Below are 22268 nucleotides of genomic sequence, written 5' to 3' on the forward strand. Positions count from 1 at the left end.
TGAAGGGAGGTTTGAATGAGGGGTGCCAGTCTGGGCACTTGCCTTGGAGTCTATTTTTGGAGGAGGAACAGTAGGGTGATTTAATACAGAGTATTGTTTAAGGAGGCTACAAAAACAAGGCTTCAGCAAAAGATACAGAGATACTTTATTGAAGCAACAGTGAGGCAGACAGCTTTTCAATTGATTTTTATCAAAGCACTTGCATTCATCCATTCAAGGCTGTTAAATTGATAATAAATACGGTGGACAGAGTCTGTTTCCAGAGCTGCTGTTTTGCTTCCCCCTCTTTTTTTAAAATGAGAAAATGCCTGAGCTTGGGTGTGTGCGTATAAACACCTTTTTATTTTCCTTTCCATAAGAAGCACTTAAGACCTTTCTTCAGGTTTATTATATCTTCAGAGTTTTATGAGTCTTATAATAAAAATGGTTCCTAAATAAATAAGTTGATGGTTACATGCAGGAATAGAGACATGTATTACAGCAAGCAGCCCATAGTAATCCTGCAGGAGGATTTAACCCAGAATTTCTTGTCCACATACACAATTTGCCTAAGTTCCCTTCAGAGTTAACTTACTACTATGCTGTACCATATGGAAAACATTTTTTTAAAGGCAAACCTTTTCCCGACACTGTAAGTCAGTGTTTAAAGAGCACACTGTAACCTTAGGATCTGGTACCAATAAAATTATGTGTTTGCAGCATGCTGTTGGGGTCTGAATCATCACTATTTTCATTAATTGCATTATAATAAAATAAAAAGTCCTAAGAAGGATGCTTGCATTTACCCATAACCACTTAAGTATTGTGCCATGTTCTAAGGGAAGCTTTTCTCAGTACAAGGTAGCTGTAACTTTTCTTGCGATCAGATGCCCAATGCTTCAAAAAGGTGAATTTTGTCTTTTCCCACAGTGAAGAGGGCACAAAATATGCTCTCTTCAGAATTTAAGTACATTTCTAGGTACTCCTGTAGCTGGTCAGTTACTTAAAATCCAGCCCCCCACTGTTCATACAGAATTGTGCTAGTCATGCAAAAGAGTCTGATAAAATGCTTTTAGTTTTATAAGATTATTTGGATCTGCTTTCACTTCATGACAATGGATTATGTTGTAAGGAAAATCTCCATGAAATATGAAAATGGATATCTTTGCTTTTAAAGGAGCAAATAAATACTGAGTCATGAATCTGGCAACTTGGAGAAACTACATACATGTGCGAAGCTGGATAATTAGTATAATACCATTTAATACTAGGTTTCTGAGACTGGATTTATTTTATAGGCACAAAAGCAGATTGTAGTTCATGAAGGTATTATAGCATGTATTTTTGAGTAATGCAGTTTTATCTCTTCCAGCACAGTACGCTTAAATGTATATTCCGTATGCTTCTAATATAAATCTATGTGTGAGAGGTTGCAGTGTGAGGACAGCTCGTTCCCAGTTTGATACTGCTCTGTTCACATACTCGGCAGATTTTTTTAAACTGCATATTTAAAATATGCTTGACTAAAGATACACAGTTAGAAAATCCCCACAGACCCTTCCAGCTGATTTAATGTTTCATAAAAAAAAAAAAAAAAGTATTATGTGTTTTCCTTAGTTGAATTAAGAACAATTTTAATTTAGTCACTTTCCTTTATATCGTAAAGTATGTCGGGTTTATAAGTGAGCGTTTTTTGAAGGTGATCAAGGCATCTGGTAGTATTGTCGGTGGTAGTGGTCAGTGGAGGAACAGCAGCAGTTGTTGCAGAAATTTTGGTGAGATGATCCTTCATGGGGAAGGACATTGCATAGTACCTGTAGGCCAGGTGCTCTTCAGGGTTGGACTGGCAATCTCCTTCCTCATCTGGTATTTCATACTTGACTCTGGATAAATCATTTCACATTTTGTGTTTTGGTTTCAAAAGCTGTGTGATGTATGGGCAATAAAAGGCATAAACATTTGGAGAACACAGGGGAGAAAGAAGTGTGGTAAGAGCCCTCAGAAGTTGGGAAGTGACCCAAAAGGCCAGCCTGCGTAACATGGTTTTTACCTCATATGATGAGACTGCACAGATCATCCAGAACTAGTTTTTCATTTTCTCATTTGCATCCACCTGGGGAATTACTAGAAACTTGTTGCTGAGTATAAAAATCCTATCTAGGATAGATAAGCCTTATCTTCCATGTTTGCTTAGTCATTCTGCTGACAGTTCTCCACGATCGTTTTGCTCATTTGTTTCAGTTATCATCAATGTAAAGGGCTCTTTTAAAACTGATGATTCTTGCGCACAAAAGATGCTGGTCTAAAGGCTTTGCTAGAGCCTGGTCTCTCTTCCCTTAAGAGTAGGTCCTTTGCTACAGGTCAACATGTCTTGACATTACTCATGGAGCCAGATCTTCCAATCTATAGGTGCTCTTCCTATTGCTCAAAAAGGGGAGATGCAAGTAAATTTAGCTAGTCTGTTATTGGCAGCACTGTCTTTAAATTGAAATATACGCTCTATGATTGTTCTATACCTGCCAGAATTATAAAGTAGGCCCCATAATGTAATAACTCATTTCAAAATCAAGGATTAGGGGTGAAAAAAAGTCAATGTATGTATATACGCTGTCTGTGTTTGGGTAATTCCTGGCACGGCTATGTAGAGGTTATTTACTTGTGCTTCTGTATTTCTCAATTCACAGAAGCCCTTCGGCAGCTCAGTGTTTGCAGAATAGTGTCAGAGAACACCAGAGGACTCAAAAATTAGAAGATACTCAGGAGAAACCTGTGGAAGTTTAGTTAGTTCGTAGGCCTGCTTATTCTTTGAAAGTAAGCCAGTCTGTTCCCCAGCTGGTCCTCAGAAGCCTTCTGGGTTAGATTACTTTGGGAAGAAATTCTTTGTTCAAATTCAGATCAAAGAAAATGTACACAAAGTGAAGGCACAGATTGGTGTTATAAACTGTGTTTGAACCCCAAGAACTTTGCAGAGCATTGGTTTCTTAAGGCAAGAAGGATTTTGTTATATCCCAAATGTGGTCAGGAATGTTGAGGATATTGTTAACTTGGATGTGTTGCATCCTCTTTATTTTCATGGGATACATCTACTGGAAGAAGTGTGACCAGCTTTGTATTTGACCCAAATAATAAAAAATTCATGTTTCTTGCATAACTGTGTAAATGCAGAAAAAGTCCCTTTTAGAATCTGGTATTTCCTGACTTTTTTGTAAACTTTAGTTTTGTCTCAGTTATAGCCTTCTGCATTTATTTTCTTTTTGGAAGGAAAAGGGTCTCCTTCCTTGCCTGTACACACAAAAAGCCACCTTGAGCAGATTAAATAAATTGCAAGCTTCAGCAGCTTTGCCAGCAAATTTTGGAAGGTCTTTATGCTGCACTAGGCCTACAGGCTAGCGGTATTTCATAGCTCCCCATCACTTCGTCTTCTCAGACCAACAAATACATCTGTGTGTTTTAATAGAGGCATTTTACTAAGCTGCGGTGACCAATATAGATTATTATTTTTTTCCAGATCTCTGCAAGGCTTTAATTAACAATTCTGGCGAAAGAGTCAAGCCTGAAGTAAGTTTTGGGCTGAGGTGATCCAGACATGAGATACTGTATTGTAGCTCTTCCTTCCAAAACATCTTTCATTGCGGTTGATGCAGTGGACATCTGTTGGGTTCAATACAAACACTTTTCCCTCTTTTATATGAAGCTGTTGAGAATCTGAATTTCTCAGTGTTCACCAAAAGCACTCCTATCAGTTAACAGAGTATTAAGGAACGTAACCAGTTAATTGGTTCCTAATTTAAGCTTAGGAGAGAAAATACGTGAACTTCATTGGAATATTTCTTCTGGAGTGAATCTTGAAGTCAATCGCCATGTTGTAACCTGTTATTACCTGAATGCTGTCTAGTATTTTTCTGAGCAGTTGTTATAGGGTATAGGTATGATAATAAGATGATTGAAAGTGAAAGGTAGGGGTTAAGCAGGATCTGGCATATATTTTTTGTTTTGGGGTACCCTTATCTCATGTTTAAGCTGTTGTAGTAAATAGCTTGGTTTTTCATTATCTTTGAGCTGCCCTTTCTCCACTGATTTTCAGTTCTTCTAATTAGAAGGGTATTTTGGTGAAAAGAGCGATCTCAGACCTTTGTGAAATTTTCTGCTAGTACAAATAATGGTAAATCTGAAATCACTTATTAGACAAGAAGTTGTTATGGCAACTATAAGATGGTTGGCTAATCAGAGAGTGAGATCAGTTTTTATTTACAAGCGTAATGAGCAATTAAGTTTGAGCAGCTGTCAGACTTGGAAAGTGATTAAAGTTCAACAAACAACCCAAATGGGTCAGTGTTCAGTTCTGGTGGTTTTCTGACACTGCAGCTTGATCGTATGTGGGTTTTACCTACTATAATTAAAACTGCCTGTAAAATCCCCATCTATGCCAATGACTTGCAGAGATCTGGTAATGAAAAATACCTCTTCCAACCAGGTTCCTTAAAGGGTATTGGCCTTGAGTCTTGCTGCAGCTAATGAGGTATTTCATGTGTAGTATCCCTTAAAGCAAACCTTAGTTTGCACGCTGCCTTGCAGAATCATCTCCGGGCTGTTGATGAGCACCAGGAGAGAGCTGAAATGGTGCAGCCTCGCTCAGGCAAGCTTTACACCTCTAAAGGGCACTCTTTCATAAAAGGCATCATTATACTCTTGGTTGCTTAGGAAGCTGCTGCTTTGCTCAGGGGAAGGACGTGCACAGTGTACATGAACATAAAACCCAAAAGAAGTTGAGAAAGTCTTGATTCACCCAGAAACATAAGGGAATGCCTGGGTGAGGCTGACCCCAGCCAGAGCCGGTGAAGCTCAGTCACTGAGCTGGGCACCAGTGAACGGGGCCAGCCCTGTGCCTTTGCAGGTAACTCATTGCTTTCCCAAGCAGGAGCAGTCACGCTAATGGGTATCAGTGTCACACTGCCAGGATGGCTGCAGTAGGTTCTGTATTTGTTATTCAGTATCCTGTGACTTCTGTGTGGTTGATTAACAAGCTGTAAGCAGCAAAGATCGGAGAGCTGTTTCTCTGTAGTCCAGAAGATCATATATGTTCACACTGGGAAAGTTACCTTCCCATGCATAATCTGCAGTTTTCAGAATGCACTAGATCAGCCCTTTTCATTTGCTAGGATTTGCTTCCCTGCTGCATATGGTAAAGAAGCCAAACTGTTTGCAAGCCGTACTCACAATCTGTGTTCTAGTTAGAATTTTAACTGCCCGAGGACCAATATAGTTATTTTCCAAAAGTGTGCTGCGGTCCCCTGATACATTTACATTGTTTGTAATTTTACCACACTAACAGTATCATGTAATATAGGCAATGGCAGTGGAATGTGAAATGTATTGGGGCAGTTCCCAACCTGAAGGATTTACAAAGTTGTATGGCTAGATAACACAAGCTGGTGAATGGGGATTTACAGGAAAATTAAAATGACAGTCTCAGAAATAGGCATTTGCATACTTGATCTAAACTTCCGTGTTTACATTTTCTATTTATCAGTCTTTTTCATGCTTATCTATGGCGGTGGCACATGAGAAACAGGGCTGTAGAAGTACAGAGAATTTTTAATAGGGTTATTAGACACCAAGAAATCCACATTTCTCTGCCCGTACAAGATGGAATTGCACACATGTATCTTGTTATTATTGTTGCCTGATTTGCACTCAGGTTTCCTAAGAAGATCGTTTGGAAGCGTTTAGCTGCTAAGCTTTTGCAGGCATGGCAAGCTTGGCTTGTAGGAACGGGCAGCTGGCAATAGAGCCCTTCGATGACAGCAGCGTTGGCAAAAGTGATTCCTGTTACCTAGTGGAACAGGAGCCAGCTCTCCCCTCTTCCCGTGGTGAAAACGCTTAGTGTATTCCAGACTGATTTTCAAGCCATGGAGGTATTGGAGAATTTGAATGGGATCAGAGCTAGCTGCCTCTTGCACAGGCCTGCTGTCATCCTGTAGAGCAGTGTGAGGGAAGGCTGCAAAATTGAAAAGCAAAGTGAAGCATTTCACACTAGAAAACATGAGCTGTCAGCCTTCAAAAGCTGCAGACCCCTCACTGTCTAGTCCTCTTCTACGTGAGGGATAATCGTGGTTTTCCAGAGGACACAGCTCTCACCTTCATAGTTGTAGATACATAGGAGTGCTGGGCGTGGGAACGTGGACATGAAATATTTTACTCCAAGATTCGTTTCATTTAATTTCTAACACATTTTAATTATCTTGTATGAACGTTTACTTAAAAATCTGCTGTAGCATGCTGCAGCTGAGGAGTAAACTTGTTCTTGTAACTGCTTTCTTTGTAGGAATGAAAGATTTTGCTTTTTTTTTTCCCCCTCACTAAATGTAATTAGTGTTTTCAGTTTATTTTAAGTGTGTGAGAATGTGGGCAATTGACTTTAGGAGTAACCTGTAAAAAAATAATATAAATAATACTAATGTAGGAGCCTGATGGATTATCTTTGCTGTATAGTTTGTTTGCAGCAAACAACATTTTATGAGTGAGTGGGTGGGAGGGGGAGTTTTAAATATATGGGGATGGATTTTTAGAGTTTGCAGCTGACGTGGATTAAAAATTCTAAGAACATTTCATCCATGAAAGGCAATTAGTTTTGTTTTATGAATATGAAAAGCACGTAGCTTGTAAGTACTGGAGTGAAGTCCCAAGTGAGTTATTAGAACTTGCTTTACTCATGTAGTACAAAATTAGCCATCAAGAGCTGATAGATTTCAAATACAGCTCACTGACACACTGATCATCCATAACTTTTCATAAAGACATTTTTTCAGTCTCACCTGTAATTACTGGATGCCGTTGAGTCCTGAACAGGGCAGCTAGTCACAGATAAGGACACCTTCTTGCTCTTGATGGTGCTTGCAACATTTTGTGCAGCTGGGACATCAAATTGTAATACCGCGCTGCCTGTAGTTCTGGGTGGTAAAACTGCATCCGGATGCGTAGAATATTCCTCTTTCTCTCCCTTACCTCCTGGTAGTATCTTCCTGGTCAAGCGCATTCTTCTGCGTTGTGTCTGTGGTATTGTTTTTCTGCGTTTTTTGTGAGAATGTTTTAAAAAGCAGTTTGCAACAGTTTGTTTAAGGAACTGCAGTGCTGATGTTCTTATAAATAACAAACACACTGTAATAGAGCCTTTAAGCATACTTCCTAAACAAACAAGTTGAGAAATAAATTGCTACTTTCAGCTGCCCCTTCTCTCAGATTTGTAAGTTACGGCTGATAAAATGAATGGAGTCTGCATTTTGTTTTAGTAGTTGTTTTTTGGCATTAGGACAAATTCATGTATATGTATTAGTTGTTTAAGAGCTTTTTTTGAATATTGGGGTTGTCTGCAGTAAGTTGTCTTTCTGGTGAGAAAAGCTTCTCAGCTCCTAAGGGGTGTTTGGAAGAAGGCTATTTTTTCAGGTTCTTTGGCTAGTTTCTTTTGCCTTTTTTTTAATTTTATTTATTTTATTTATTTTATTTTTTCTGACGGGGGAGAGCCAAAGACTCGGCTATTAAAAATTTTGTATTTCTAGTGTTGGTTAATAGGTGTTATTTATCCAGTGTGTCAGTGTTTTAATACCCGAGATTCTCATTTAAGGAACTGGTAGCCCCAATTAAGGAACAAGGTAGCCCCCTCCTCAATCATCCAAATTCCTTGGAGAAATTAAAACACTATAAAACCCCTTTGGCAAGTAGTAGGCTACGATACAAGTTCTGCCTATGGAAATGACTAAATGTCAGTGCAATTTGGTGTACAGCACCAGCTGCCTTACTGTGGTCAAAAGAGGGGGAGATTTGGGGAACCATCCCAGTGCATTGACCTGTTCAAACAACGCTGTGCTGATAAATTCTCCCATACAGAGTCATACGGACAAGTCATAGCAGTCGCAGTCAAATTCAGAAATGGCAAATCCAAGGGAGAACGTTTTGTCACCCAGAAGGTTTTAATTTATGCTTTCGTGCCTCTCGTCTCGAGAAGAAAGATGGACACTCAGAGTGTGATAATATTAGACTACTGGAAGTGGGGCCTAATAGATCACAGATGTTTGCGAAGTGGCGAGCCATCATCTCCACTGATACAACAATACAAGGGGACAGTCTGTCATGAGATGTGACATGTCATAAAGGAACATTGATTTGTTGCTCCCCTACAGTAAATCACACAGTAAACATCTCCATTCGAATCCATTAAAAGCCATTAATACAGGACGTATATTTTAAAACTGCTTTGACGTTTCTGATTGAAGGCTTTAGGGTATTGATTTCTGACGTGAGCAGGTCCTTGTTTGTCAATCGTAAAGTAGCACCACAGTTTGACTGTTGTGGGTTTGCAGTGTGATGGGGGGAATCTGGCCAAGGTCACTGCTGAAAGAGGTGAAGAAACGTGCGGTGCAAGCTGAGTTTTAGGGAAAAGTGCCTCAGAACCATGCAAACGGCTTGATGAGCTGGGAGCTGCTGCCGTATGGCCTAGCTCTGAAGGACAGCTATTTACAGTACATGGGTCAACATGTTAGCTTTAATGAGTGTACAGTACAGAGGAGGAAGGTGGGTTTTTGTGTTTTGTTTTTAAAGCTGTGTAGAATGAAGAAGTCAGAGAAATTTCACTTTATTTTAAAGCAGCAGTAGTTTCTTTCTCCATCTGTTTTGAAAGAGAGCAACTTACGTACGCATGTCAGTCAGCGGAGCATGCTGTCAGCAGCAACAATTTCTGCTGATGGGGGAACTTCAGTGAGAAGATTCGTAACAAAAGTCTTTATTGTATAGAAACACACCGTTCTGCTTGGGATCCAGATTCCAAATGCTTTTAAGAACTGTGACTAAACCATCATTTGTGCCTGAGATGAGCGACATCTGAGTACAGAAACTGCCTGGACTAGGTTACCCTGTCAGGCCATTTCTGTACAACAGCGTAGCACTGGAAGGTCCGTCTGGTTTTATAACCTGCAAATGCATCAAGACCTATGAGATGTGATAAACTAAGCGAGTCAGGCTGATATACTCTCTTGCCTACTCTGATATTATTATTAGGATTTCTGTTTTGTTTTTCTTCTTGTTCAGGTGAAGCTCTGATCTGAGTGTGAAAGGAAAATCTTCTACAGCTGTTAATATTTGTTTAATATGTATTAATCCATTCACCTTGCTCTGCTTCTGAAGCTGCTGCGCAGATACATTCAGTTAATCAGCTCTAGCTTCCTGCTCCTGAGAGGCTGAATTTGTAGTAGATGTTGGGCAGTGTCTTTTCTGTAGTGTATCTAAATCACAGGAATGTGGTAGCATAACTGAATACTCTTTGAAAAGGCACAGTAATTCCATATTACTTATTCATGATTGCAGGTAAGTGTGATCTGGAAGGAAGGTCTGAAGAAGTTTGGCATTTGGGCAGCAGCTTCAAAAAGAAGAAAACCTGAAAGTTACTTGGAGAAAATGATAGTTCCCAGTCTCCCGGTGTGCCTTCAAACAGCATCCGAGCTAAATACTCATTATGATTGCATGTATGCATGTCCACAGCTTCTCTTGTTATTTTATTTTAATGTAGACTCCGCAGTCATTATAAACTATGATTATTCATTTATTCAGCCCCAGAAACTTTGGCAGAACAGTGAGTGGAGAACAGATGACTTCATCCCGAAGAGTTTTGATGCAAGCATAGCTAAAATCAATTGAAAAAATCACAACGGTCCAAGTGGATGACCAGTGCTGCAGCAGTACAACCCAAATCATGTTTCTCTGTAATACCTTGCAGTTCAGATTGAGCCTGTTTGTTCTAGCTGACTGGCTTTTTCTTTGGAAGTGTGAAGCTCAGCATTTTCAGAGCAGTGTGAAATAAGGAATGTAGAAAAAGGGCTTGGAGCAGTGAGGTGGCTAATTGAAAAATGCAGTTGGAGCTGTGCTTTCTAACAAAGAAACTGGCAGGTTTTTATGAGTAAGTCACTTCAGAGTTGAGTTTTCTGATCTTGAATTTTGAATGAGTCACATTTATTTTTTAATAGCAGCGTTTTGATAAAAAAGAAAAAACCTCCTGTTGGTTACTATGATGTCTAAGTGTCCGTGACTGTCTTTCTAAACACAAATACAGACAAAGCAAGAATAGACTGTTAGGTCCAGGAGTATCCAACTGTGTTATTCTATCTGTATCTCTGTCTTCCAAGTGAGATGTCTTGAACTCAGCAGCCACGTGAATGCTGAAGGTCTTTAGCCTTATCTTCATTTTGCTTGGACAGCTGAAATATGTTTCCATGGTCTCTGTATGGTCTTTCCCCAGGTCTCATTGACGGTGCCGTGCAGGTCATTGATGATTTGTTGAATCCAAGAGAGACAACCGCAGTCACGAAATGTAATGATGCTTTAAAGCGAAACAATTCTATAAGCTACAGCTCAGATGAGAGATGTTATCATCTCATTCAATAGCTTATCTTCCCTTGTGAGTTATCTTGTATGTTTTGCATTGCCTTGCAAAACTTTTTCTTCCCCCCCCCCCGGAAGACCTTTGTCCGTTCTATAGGAGCATTTTGCATTTGACCTCAGCCGATAGCCCTTGCTCCTGAGAAAGCTCTGCTGAGCTGGAGGGAGGGGGACCACTAGGATGGAAGTAAAAGCCTGCTAATATTGTGGCTTCTTCTGTTCTCTGTCACATATTATGCAGAGTGAAATATAACACATCTGACTGTTTGATTTGCTAATTTCAGTCTTGGAGCACAGCTGGTAGGCAGGTGGACTGTTAAGAGGCAAGACAAAGATCTAAGATCTGCAATCTTCTGAACTTCCAAGCAAAAAAAAATAAATCAGATGTTTTACGCTGCTTGAACACCAAATGCCGTTGGAGGGAAGGGGGAAAATTTGGAATGGGAACTTTCTTGGTTTTGGATCTCTCTAATATGGTGCAGTGGTGTGCATGCTTCTTGCATAAGCAGAAGGTGATTCTTCAGGCGTAGTTCTTCCCAAATGTATGAATCAAGAGTCTCTGAAGCAACATCTGGAGAAGTCCCAAGAGAGAAAACTGTGATTTCTCTGAACACAAAGATCTGTTCATTCATGAGATTCTGATATTCAGATAGAAGACAGCACAGTTCTCCCATTTTCATTTAAAGTGATTTGTAGCCAGTGAAATGTTTAACTTTCATTTTTGGCTTTTTTCCCAAGAACATTACGCAGCACCAGTCACTTATTGGTGCTTATAGATAGACCTTTTGGGGAGATTTTTACCCTGGTTGTGCTTGCTGTTGTTGACCAGCTCGAGTAGATGTTCTCAGTGCTTCCAGCAGTCAGTTTTTCAGTCTTGGCTGTGTAAGTATGCATATAGTACGTGTGTTAAATAGCATACAGACTTCAACTTGTGCAGTTGCAATCCTAATGAAAGTCTTCAGGCTGTCTCCATCGGCAGGTTCAGTGTAATGGTCAGAGACGAACATTGGAAGGAGGAAGTAGGGAAGACTGAGGAATTCTGCTTTATCTCATCCATATGTGAACAAAGTCAAATTTTAAGAGTGTCAACATTGAGCTATAACTTTGAAGCAAAAGTAGTATGGACTGAAAAGGGCTCTGAGAGCAGCTTCTCCAGGACAACCAGTGTTAGCATTTCTTTGTTACGTGACTTTTGAGCTGGGTTCAAGATGGGTGGTAAAAGTTCTTCTGTTTTTTTTCCCCTGCATTTAAAAGAGCATTCCTGTCCTGCCCTGTACAGCCTGTTTATTACATGGTGTTTACATGGGCATTTCTGACTTGATTTCCTTGTGGTGACACCTCTCGGGTCAGAGCAGGTTGCTTGGGAATAGGCTTGGCTGGGGTTGGTGTGCACCGAGACTGTTTACACCAAAAACTTTACACTACTAAACAGCGCCTTCTGAATGCCATAAAATGTATATGATTTCAGTGTGACTAAGGAAATACTGATACTGCCATTTGGCAGAGTGTGGAAATATGGCCACACATAATATGAGTTAGATCTCAGATGGAATGTGTGAATGAAAAAATAGCACTTTTTTTTCTCCTTTTCTTTGCAGACTAGAGATAAGCTCACGTTTGCATGTGCATATGCAGTGTCCAAGGTCTGCAGTGTGTCAGGCGTGGCGTGCCAGATTGTCTTTCCTTCTACCAGAACATTTATGCTTTAATTTGGGAAACGTAGTGGGAACCGATAGCATCTTGTTTCTGGGAGAAACTTTCTGATAATCTCACTGGTGCTATCATGTCTCTGTGTGAGACACTAACTCCTGGCCCCTACTGCAGTGTCAAACTCAGCAATAACACAGCGCTCCAAGTTGTTCTCGGATCAGAAGCTGTGCAAGGCACCCTTGGCACCCAGGCTGGGAGTTCCCAGCTCTTTGGTTATGCAATTAAACTATACCATAAACTCTTTGGTTCAGTGAGGGGAGGGGCAGGAAGGACTCGTACTCATTGCTTTTTTTCCTTCTCTGATTTAACATTTTTTATGTCACCCTAGAAGGCTTTGGTGATGTTCCAGAGTCCTTGTGTGAATTAGTGCCATTTACATGCCTTTTAAATGAGCTTGAAAGAGATTGAGGAACTGGTGACTTTTTAAAAGGGTATTTGCATGATGTGCGTGCCATTCCCTCGCAATTCTGTGATAGTTTTCAAAATCCATTTAATCTTGTCGGTCGTATCTATTTGCTGTTTGAGGAGGAGCCTCAGAGGGATGCACGGCTTACAAAATGTCCGATAAATACTGGGCAGGTTATTGAGTATTTTTAATTTAATGCATTTTGGATATGTTGGCCAGGAAATCTCTTAAGGAAGAATACAGGCAGAGCTGTTTCACCAGAAATCCAGAACTGATGACCTGCTGCGTTTTGGTTCTGGAAAAGCTCTACAGGCTTTCAGTTCATTGCAGCGTAATACTGTTCTTCAAACAAATCACACACAAACTCGTATGCCTTCTCCGCAGTCAGTTAACTCTGTTCTAACAGTTGAGAGAGCACTGCAGCAGCAAATCTGGGTCACACACCCTACAAAGGACAAACGACTACAGATGACAAGTGCCTGTGTGCTCTCTGTAGCTGAACAAGAGACTAAAATTAGCTTCCAACTCTTATTCGAATTAAAAATTACCCAAGGGGAAAAGAACTAATTCTCAAAAAGACAACTGTTACGTCTTAAACCCACACAGTCTCAACCACGTATTACTCCAACTAAAGAACAGAAATGCAAAAATAAAAGGTGGTAACCAAACTTTCTGGGAGAAAGGGGATTTCATTTTCCCTAGTGTATCTCAGAAGGGAAATACCTTCCTGTGCTACCCTCCATGCAGTGCTGCAGCAGCATCTCTTCACTCTACCATCTCAAAAATACCACAGTTTTTAGCAGTGGAGTACTGCCATATACACAATTGGTCCAAACAAACCTTAACTAAATGGGTTTTACAAGACCAATGAATGAATTGGCTGCTAGCACAACTTTGTGCACGATCAGCGTTTTCCACAATAATTTATAAAAAGTTATTATAGCAGACCAGAGAGTATGAACATTGCTGAGTCGCTGCCTGGTGCCAAATGCTGTCAAGAACACACAAATTTGTTAATATAGTTTTCGATTAAGAAAACAAATCATATGCCCAGCTTAAGGAATACCGTCTATTTAAGGCATAATCTCTCATTTTGCAGCATTGTGCTTATAAATCCTTTGCAGCTTTGGGGATCACCTTTTCCAGCAGAGCAGATGTAGTGATTTTTTTAATATATATATATATATATCTCAATATTAAACGTTTTTTTTCCTCCTAATGTTAAATAAAATGTTTTCCTAAGCAGCAAGGACTATGTGGAGGTGAAGGCAGATCAGATTCTATAGCAGTAAAACCTTATGTACAGTATAAGAACAAAATGCAACTAATAAAAGTGATTGTTCCAAGTGGCTTTGCACAAAGATGAATTCCTGTATCCCAGAAAACATTAAACAGCTCTGCCTGCACTCTTCCTTAAGAGAATCCTTGCCTAACATAGCCTAAATGCAGTAAATTAAAATTACTCAATAACCTGTCCAGTATTTATTGGACATTTTGGAAGCCATACATGTCTCTGAGGCTCCTCGTCAAACGGAAAGTTTTTTTGTTGCCAAAGTGAACCCTCAATGAGGTGGAGATGGTTGAAAAAGACCCAGAGGTGAAGATGGCACAGCTGGGAGTTTTGCAGCCTCCCGGCCTCCGTTTCTTGCACCACTGCTTCTCTGAATGGGAAGTGATGCCTGCAAAGAAAGGTCTCCTTTTCCATAATCTACTTTCCCATGGTGTCCTCTCCATTCTGGAGATAGATGGCTTCTTTTCAACACTCTCTGCTTGGATTTTGCTTAGCTGTCTGGTTTGTCTCAGATTTATGCAATTACTGTCCTTGATGGAGCTGCTTTAGCCACGATTCTGGTGTAGACAAGTCACTGAAACTTGAATTACCCAGACACATAGTCTTTCTCCAAATAATGTCCCATAATTATGGCCTGTGGGCATCTATATCCTCAGTCACAGTGATAGAAATGTTAATGGGAAAAATGTTGGTGAACAGAAAGAGGAATGTGTAAAGTCCTTGGAGCCTGGCATTCTCAAACAAAATCTGCCTTGTTCTGGGGGACAGCTTGGGGTCTGATGCAAAGAGAGAAGGATAGTTGGGGAAGGTGGTACCTGCAGTTTTGTTTCTGCTTTAAAATGTTTAGAAGTTTGGCAGGTTTTTTTTATTTTACATTTTAAAAATACTTGTTTACCCTGTTTGCCTTCCAACATTGGATGCCAGGGATCTGTAGAAAAACCTTGACTAATTTAGAGGACAAGGCTGTGTTCAGCTCGAAGGTCCCCTTTTTAGGTCTCTCTGGCGACAGGCTTTACATTCAACTCGATAGCATTTCTGAACGCAGGTAGTGTAACGCAGATAGGGTTTGAATGATGCAAGTGAAAGTGTGAAAAATTCAGGGGATGTTCTAGGCACCACTAGACAGAACTATATTGATTTAGGAGGAAATCCCAAGGAACAAATAGTTCTTGTCAACTGATTACTTGAAGTTATGGTTATGCTACTCTTGCAGATGTCTATAAATTAAGCTGCCAACAGTTGGCATCTGCCACCGTCACAGTGCTATAGGTCATCCTTCCTGTAGAATTTAATCCGATGCCGGAGTGACTTACCTGCCACACACATAGTGAGGGAGCGTTTGGGAGTCAGGAGGAAAGCGGATTGTGCTTAGGAGATGTGTACGTAGCCCCAGCATGGAGAGGAGATTGGGGACATAGTGTGGGACAGAGGGAAACAGTGCCCAGCCCCCTGGCAAGCAGATATTGAGGGACTGCCGTACAGGAGTAAAAGAGTCCTGGGCAAAAAGGGCTGCCCATGAATGATATCATGACCTGAACTGTCACGTACTAGGTGTTTTCACGTGCTGGTGGTTCTTTTCATGCTGAAAATCTGGACCTCCTCGAATTCTGTCTCCCAGTTGCTATCTTTCCTCCCTCAATTCATGTGAAGGTATTATATACTAAAAAGGGAAGAAGTCATGTTGATTTTGGGGAGATTTTCCTATCTCATAACTTGCCAACAATGCAGGATCTGAGAAGTTTAAATTGGAATTAGCTGACATTTTCCTACTCTCCCAGGAATTCAGAAGTCTGAAGAACAGCCCATCTATGTGGGCTGAAACTAGTGAGCTTGAGGGATAATTAATTGATTCTGTCTGGAAACCTCTATGCTGATCCCTAAGACCAGGAGGGAAGGCTTGACATTGCTTACAGTCAGTGGGGACTTTTTTTTTTTTTTCCTGTCTTTCTTTTACTGGATAGTCTCAGCTCAGAGTAACTGAAGATGGATTGAAGTGTGGTACCTAATTGGGAAGATTTGAAAAGATTTATTTTTCTTTTCTTTACAGAAAAGGCCACAGATGGCTCTCTGCAGAGTGAAGACTGGACACTTAACATGGAGATCTGTGACATTATCAACGAGACAGAAGAAGGGTATGTGCTATTTCAGCAAACTTTGAAAGGTTTACGAAAACAATCTTCATCCAATCACACTCAGCATGTGAGGAGGTGCAGTGAGTCTGGGGGCAGATGCTCATGATTTGAATGCAGACATTTCAGAAAACTTTTGTATGATGCAGCACTTTCTGTGGTCAGTCTCTGCTTGGGAGGGCTGGCATGAAAAATTGTTGGCGAGGGTACCAAGTTTGTACTTCGAGGGTTCTTGTTTTCAGCAGGTGTATCTCTTTGCAGTGCTGTTAATTTCAGCCATTTGAATAGAGTGCTTCTCTGATACAACTCCTTCAGCACCAGAAAAGCTGTGCTGCTTGCGGTTTGCAGGAGAACTGATCACTGGTCTTATGCCCTGGGCCTTTTTCTTTCCTGCTTGATCAACATCCTGCCTTTTTGGAGGCCTCGGGCATTGCTCTGGCCTTGACTTCTACGATATCTTGTCTTCTCACATAATTCTACATGACCCTAGTTTGGTTGTAGTCAAATTATTTAAAGTTAACATACATGCTTATGTCCAGCTGGAAATGGTGAAGGATTCCTTTTCCCACAGTATATGGCATGTGAAAAGCATCTAAGCTGTGTTTTAAAAATGGTGTGTTTCTCCTTCAGTCCAAAGGATGCCATTCGAGCACTGAAGAAGAGGCTGAATGGAAACAAAAATTACAGAGAGGTCATGCTGGCTCTGACGGTGAGTGGGGGCAGGCTGGAATGCCTCAAAAGGGCAGAACCCTTTTCTTTTGTCATTTTCCTTTTCCTGGCACTCTCTTGAATGTACACACTCTTTGCTTTAACAGCTACTGCTCTGCCCTTTTCTTCTCTCCAATTGCCACCTCACTTCCTTGGGAAGAGTTACTGGAAGCTTTGCATAGTGTTTTTCTGATTCAATTGATTTCTGCTTTTTTCTGGGCTCTTATCCTAAGTACTGACTGAGGAAAGTTAAAATAGCCCAAATGGGTCTGTTACCCTTTGGGGCTTTCCCTTCTACTGTCATCTCCCTGTGTCCTACTATCTCTCTACTCCAAGACAACGGCTGTGGGCATATCTGCAAGTGAGGATGATGAACTTGCCATATTTTCAGCTTCCTAAGTAGCTGATGCACAATTTCCCTTGTGAATGGATCTCTGTAGGAGACTTGCACTAATTTATGCTGATCTAATTTCACTCAATAAAGTGTAAATTATATTCTTTGCATTTAGGCAGCACTGCTAGGTTGTGAGATAATTTGCCAGTGACCTTTCCTACTTATGACTTTAGCTAGAGGTTTCCTGGGTAATGCAGCACTCCTGAACGCATGGTGCTGGGCAGGCTCTGCACCGCAGTGGTCTGAGGAATGAGCAGCAGTAACTAGATCGAGTTATACTGCTGTAGGTAGGTGATCTGTATGATTCTTTCACAGAGCTCTTGTTGCATCTCCCTGACGAAGCATGACTGTGCTTTCTGTCTTCTTGCCATTTCCTATCCTGGATTGTCATTTTGACAGATTACCGAAGACCAAACCATGATATTATCCATTGTGCAGGAAAGAGTGAAATTCATCAGGAATGAGTCCGTGTCATCAGGGCTGATGAAAGTAGCTGAAGTAGGAGAGTAATTACAGACTCCTCAGATAGAGAGTCGCAGTGGTTATTAGGCATGGCTGTAAGGAGAAGTGACGCATTGGATTTATCTCCATGCTAATCATGTTCTTCAGAGAAAAATCAACAGCTGTTCTTCCATGGCAGTTGAATGGCAAGTGGAAGGTGCCTCTAGCTAGGTTGCAGGGGGAAAATGTGTCAAAGTATAACCTGTCAGAGCATTCGCAAGGGAGTGTTTTGAATGACTGAAGATCACTCACCTGAATTCCCAACTCTAAAACATAGCTTATAGCTCAGAGCAACTGGGTCCAGCTGTGTTCCAGGTACATAGAAAATGGTGGAGTGCCACAGCACGATAATATCTCACTGTGACAGGATGTCCTCTGTCTTACCCGCTCATGATGTGATGCGATGCGCTTACCTGTTCAGCTGTGCAGGTCAGAAAGTTCTGCTTTGAAGGGGAAGAAACTTGATATTTCTTTACCTTGGAAACAGGCAAAGAAGGATCACAAAAGTGCCCAATGTGTTAATGGTGGGTGAGGTACATCTAAATGTGTGTGTAGAGAGGATGCTTTTTGGTAAAATTAGGGAAGAAAAGAAGAACTAAGAGTATAAGTGTAATTATTTATCCTCTATCTTTTCTCCCTCCCATCAAAAGTTTTAAAATGGTAATAAAAAAAATAATCAGAAACCAACTACATAGGTGCTATGTGTGTGATCAAGCTTTGCTCCAACAATGAATGGGGTTTTTTTTGTGTGTGTAGGTGTTGGAGACCTGCGTGAAGAACTGTGGCCATCGCTTTCATGTCTTAGTGGCAAACCGTGACTTCATAGATGGTGTTCTGGTGAAAATCATCTCGCCCAAGAATAATCCCCCCACTATTGTACAGGATAAAGTACTAGCACTGATTCAGGTACACAGCTTGTCTCTGCTTCCATATGTTGCTGCCTGAAATAAGGACTGTCTGCTTCAGTGCTACACATCACTAAACATGCTGTCATCATTAAAAATGTGGCAAGTTTTTTATATGTAAAAACAAACAATATATCCAGACTGGCAGGGAAGAGCAGACATGCACACACATAGATATTTTATCCAGGCAGAAATGTCTGGATTCTAGTTGGAGATATACCACTCTAAAACAAAAGGACTTAATAAAAGATAAATGGATGGCTTTGCAATTTAACAGTCAAATCTAGAAGCTGGAGACCTGCTTCTGTGATGGGCTTGTCATCTGAGGCAAGGAAATTTTAGAGGACCGTGCTTTTGCTGTCAGTTGCAGAACGCTTACCTTTCTGGGTCTGTTTCCCTGACCGTAAAATGAAGCTGTTTCCCTCCATTAGAAAGCATTCTGAATTCCTTTTAAAGATGGTTATAGAGAAGTAAATGACCATATAGGAGTTAAAATGTTTTTTGGTGTCTTTTCTCTGGTTATTGTGTAGTAAAAGTGAACTGTCAGATCCTTGCCTGCAGTGGGGAAGTTCAGATGTAGGCCTGTCTGCCATTTCTCCTTCTGTGCAGCATAACAATAAACAGCCAGGTTAATTCCACAAACCATTAGCAACACATGAGGAAACATTGGTGCCTGCCTAGAGGAAATTTGACAGTTATAGGAAGCTTTATCACTGAGCTCCTACAGGCTATTGCATACACCAGAGACTAAAAGACACTGCGTATTTAAAATGATATAAACCTGCTGCAGTGTTTCTTGTGGGTAGGTATTTACAAATGCGCAGCATAGTTTTCCAGATATACTTCTGATTTTGTGGCAAAGCATGCAGTTGAATTTCTGCTGGTTTATTTGTTATTTGGATACACAGATAGGACGTTGTTAGAGCATGACAATGTAAATAAGTGATTTCCGAACAGGAAATAGGCTGGGTGTGGGAAATTAGGTGGGCATTGCATTGGGGTCTGTGTGGTTCCTTTATTTCTGGTCTCTGATCTCAAGGCTTTGTAAAAAAAAATAGCACAAAAGGAATGAAATTATTAAAAGCATTTCTTGTGCACCTGACTGAGCCCTTGGGTGTCTGCCTGCTTTGGTGAGAGAGCTGATGCATGCGGTGACAAGGAGATGAGGTTAAATACTGCTCCATAAAGAAAACTGTGCATGTTTCCATGCTGTTTGCTCTGCTGCAGTGTTTTAGAGGATGTTGGGTCCTGGATTTAAGTGGATTCCCAGTCATCAGTGCAATTAAGACAGAAGTGTTTGTAACATAACCAAAAAGCCACAGTCACTGCCTGAGTGTATTAAACAGAGCTTTATCTGAGTAGACTTAGTGCAGAGAGCTAAAAGCCTCACTCTGGGTACTAAATGCCTTCTGGTATAAAAAGCCTGAGAATTATGAAAGTTGCCTGTGGGTGGGTTCTGTTAGCGTCTCTTTAGCTGGAGGTGGTAGGGGACTTTGTTTTCCAGATTGCCTGACAAGTTTGGAAAAGTGATTGCAGTCACTCATCTCAGCTGCCCTATGGACACACCCCCCCAAAATATTCCATACATCGTGACCACTTTGCTCAGCTTAGACTTTGCTCTTTAGAGCTCCCTGCAGTTGGAGTTAACTCCAGGGGGGCTGATCTTTTCTCAGCTCTGCTCTGCTAACATTACGTTTATCCCCCTCTGTAGGCTTTTTAAAATTTGATATCAGGGAATTAATAAGAACAGAAATGAGAGGATTAATAGCACTTGAAAGCATGGAAAAAAGCTGTACAAACAGCGTATGTCTTCAACCATACAGCTCTTGTACTCCTCGGCCTTTCCATAGCAAGGGTAGATGAAGCTGCTGTCCAATTTCTTATCTCGAGACTTGACTGTTCTGAGATGTTGGGCATCTTGTGTCTCACTTTCTCAACCTATTTCCCAGTGTACATGAATTAGCATGTATTACGTACTGCTTATCCTTCCTTCTTCACCTTGCTGTGAAAGGCCTTGGAAATATTCCTTGTAGCTGAGCACTGTCATCAAAGATGAAGCATAGGGAAACTTCTAGTGGCATGGTAAATTCTTTTGAGGGTACATGTGTTAAAAAGTGTCCAACGCTGGAAAAATTGTCTTGTGATGGTCACTGATTTAGGGGCCAGATTTGCAATGGTATTTAATTAGCCTGTTTGTGCACACTGAGGTGCCAAGTGGGATTTATACAGCAGCATCCTTAAGTACCTACCTTTGATAGTCTGGCCCAAAGTCTTAGAAGGTCTGACTTCAGTCACACCTCTGTGATGCACTTGTTTGGACAATCGGCAGGTCTAAGCTCTGTGTGTAGCTCCTTATCCGTAAAGCAGAGCTAATATTACTGTTGCCTAGTTGAATTGTAAGCTGTCTAGGACAGGGATTGTCTTACAATGTGTGTAGACAGCACTTAGGACAATAGTGCCCAGGTCCTGCTTGTGACCTCTGAGAGGCACACTAATGTAGATAATGCTCCCAGCTCAGGCAAAGAAGAATACTGATGAAAGTGTCTCCTTTCTCCAGGGAAGAGAGTTGCAGAGGAGAGAATATATTAAAAAGGTAGAGTGCAAATGAAGTGAGTTCACTACAACAAAATCTGTAGGAAGCCAGCGAAAGAGAGGATGCATTAGTACATCCTCCTGGGCAAACAAGCCTCATTAAAAGTTGGGGGCAGCAACGCAGCATACTTTTGCCTCCAAGTTTCTTTCTGAGTGATTATTAAATAGAGCATCCCTTGCCTAACATTTTTCACTTTTACTTGCAAATAGAGTTGAAGTGGGGAACACCATTATGTAGAAGCCTCGTTCAGGTGACTTCTTATGTAAATTGAAAATGCAGAGAAAGCGCAAGGGTAGAGTTACCTGTACAGTCAATACCTCCGTCAGAATCAGGGATGGTGCGGAAGGTCAGTTCCAAGGAAACAGAGTGGCTCTTTGCAGTTGGAGCTGTTTTCTCTGGCTCAAATAGGGCTGTTTGGACTTTCACTGCATCAGAACAGTTGATGCCGTTAATTTACTCTTAACAAAGCTGAGAAGCAAACACAGAATTGTTAGCTTGCGACTGATAATAGATTGTCTCCTGAGCACGTAGGGCAGGAAATGCTCTTTCTTAGAATTGAACAGAATAGGAATGTAAGTTAAATATTAATATGATTTCTTATCTTGTTTTGTTCTCTTTGATTTCTCTCCTCTCAAATATAAAAAGTGGTTAAAAACAGCTTTTGAAATAAAAATAGTCAAAGAATTAGTGTAAAAGTGATGACTAAATGAATTAGGTTCAGAGCCCACACACATGTCTCGCAGTAGTTCTGGATCCAGCACACTGATACTCTGCCTCACATATGTGGGGGTTTGGGGAATGCTTCGTTTCTGAGTCATAATAATTAAATTTTTCCTTCCCCTAAATTTTTAATACTTGGCTAATTTCCAGCAAAAGTGAAAGGGGGTAGAGGCTTTCTAGATATTATGCTCCTAGCAGCTTCATGAGTACAGGAGGCTGGCTAGTGAGGAGAAACACTTAGTACTCCCACTGAAGGCAAAGCTCAAATGTGAGTTGAAGTCTTTTTAGACATGAGAGAATTCATGCGGGAGAGACATGATGAGTGTTCTGGCTCTGGGAAATTCTCCCTTTAAACTTGTTCTCTCTGACACTCTGGGGTGTCTAAGTGCTGGGTATGCTCTGTAAGAACCCAGGCTTCATTAGTTCTGCTGCTCTTGGGACTGCATGTTTCACAACATAAGAACCTCAGAAACTACCTGTTTTGTTTAAGTTTGTTCCAAGTAAAAT

At 40.8% G+C, this 22268-nt stretch overlaps 1 protein-coding gene across 3 annotated transcripts in view; it reads left to right on the forward strand.

Annotated features, from left to right (window-relative positions):
- TOM1L2 (target of myb1 like 2 membrane trafficking protein) overlaps positions 1-22268 on the forward strand; it is a 58938-nt gene that overhangs the window by 4912 nt on the left and 31758 nt on the right. For all 3 annotated transcript variants that reach the window (XM_075768137.1, XM_075768138.1, XM_075768139.1), the window contains exons 2-4: positions 15859-15943; positions 16571-16649; positions 18300-18449. In XM_075768137.1, the coding sequence (XP_075624252.1) occupies positions 15859-15943; positions 16571-16649; positions 18300-18449 (314 nt within the window). The remainder of the gene's footprint in view (positions 1-15858; positions 15944-16570; positions 16650-18299; positions 18450-22268) is intronic.

This window comes from Balearica regulorum, chromosome 15 (genome assembly GCF_011004875.1).
Source record: "Balearica regulorum gibbericeps isolate bBalReg1 chromosome 15, bBalReg1.pri, whole genome shotgun sequence".
Lineage (NCBI taxonomy): Eukaryota > Metazoa > Chordata > Aves > Gruiformes > Gruidae > Balearica > Balearica regulorum.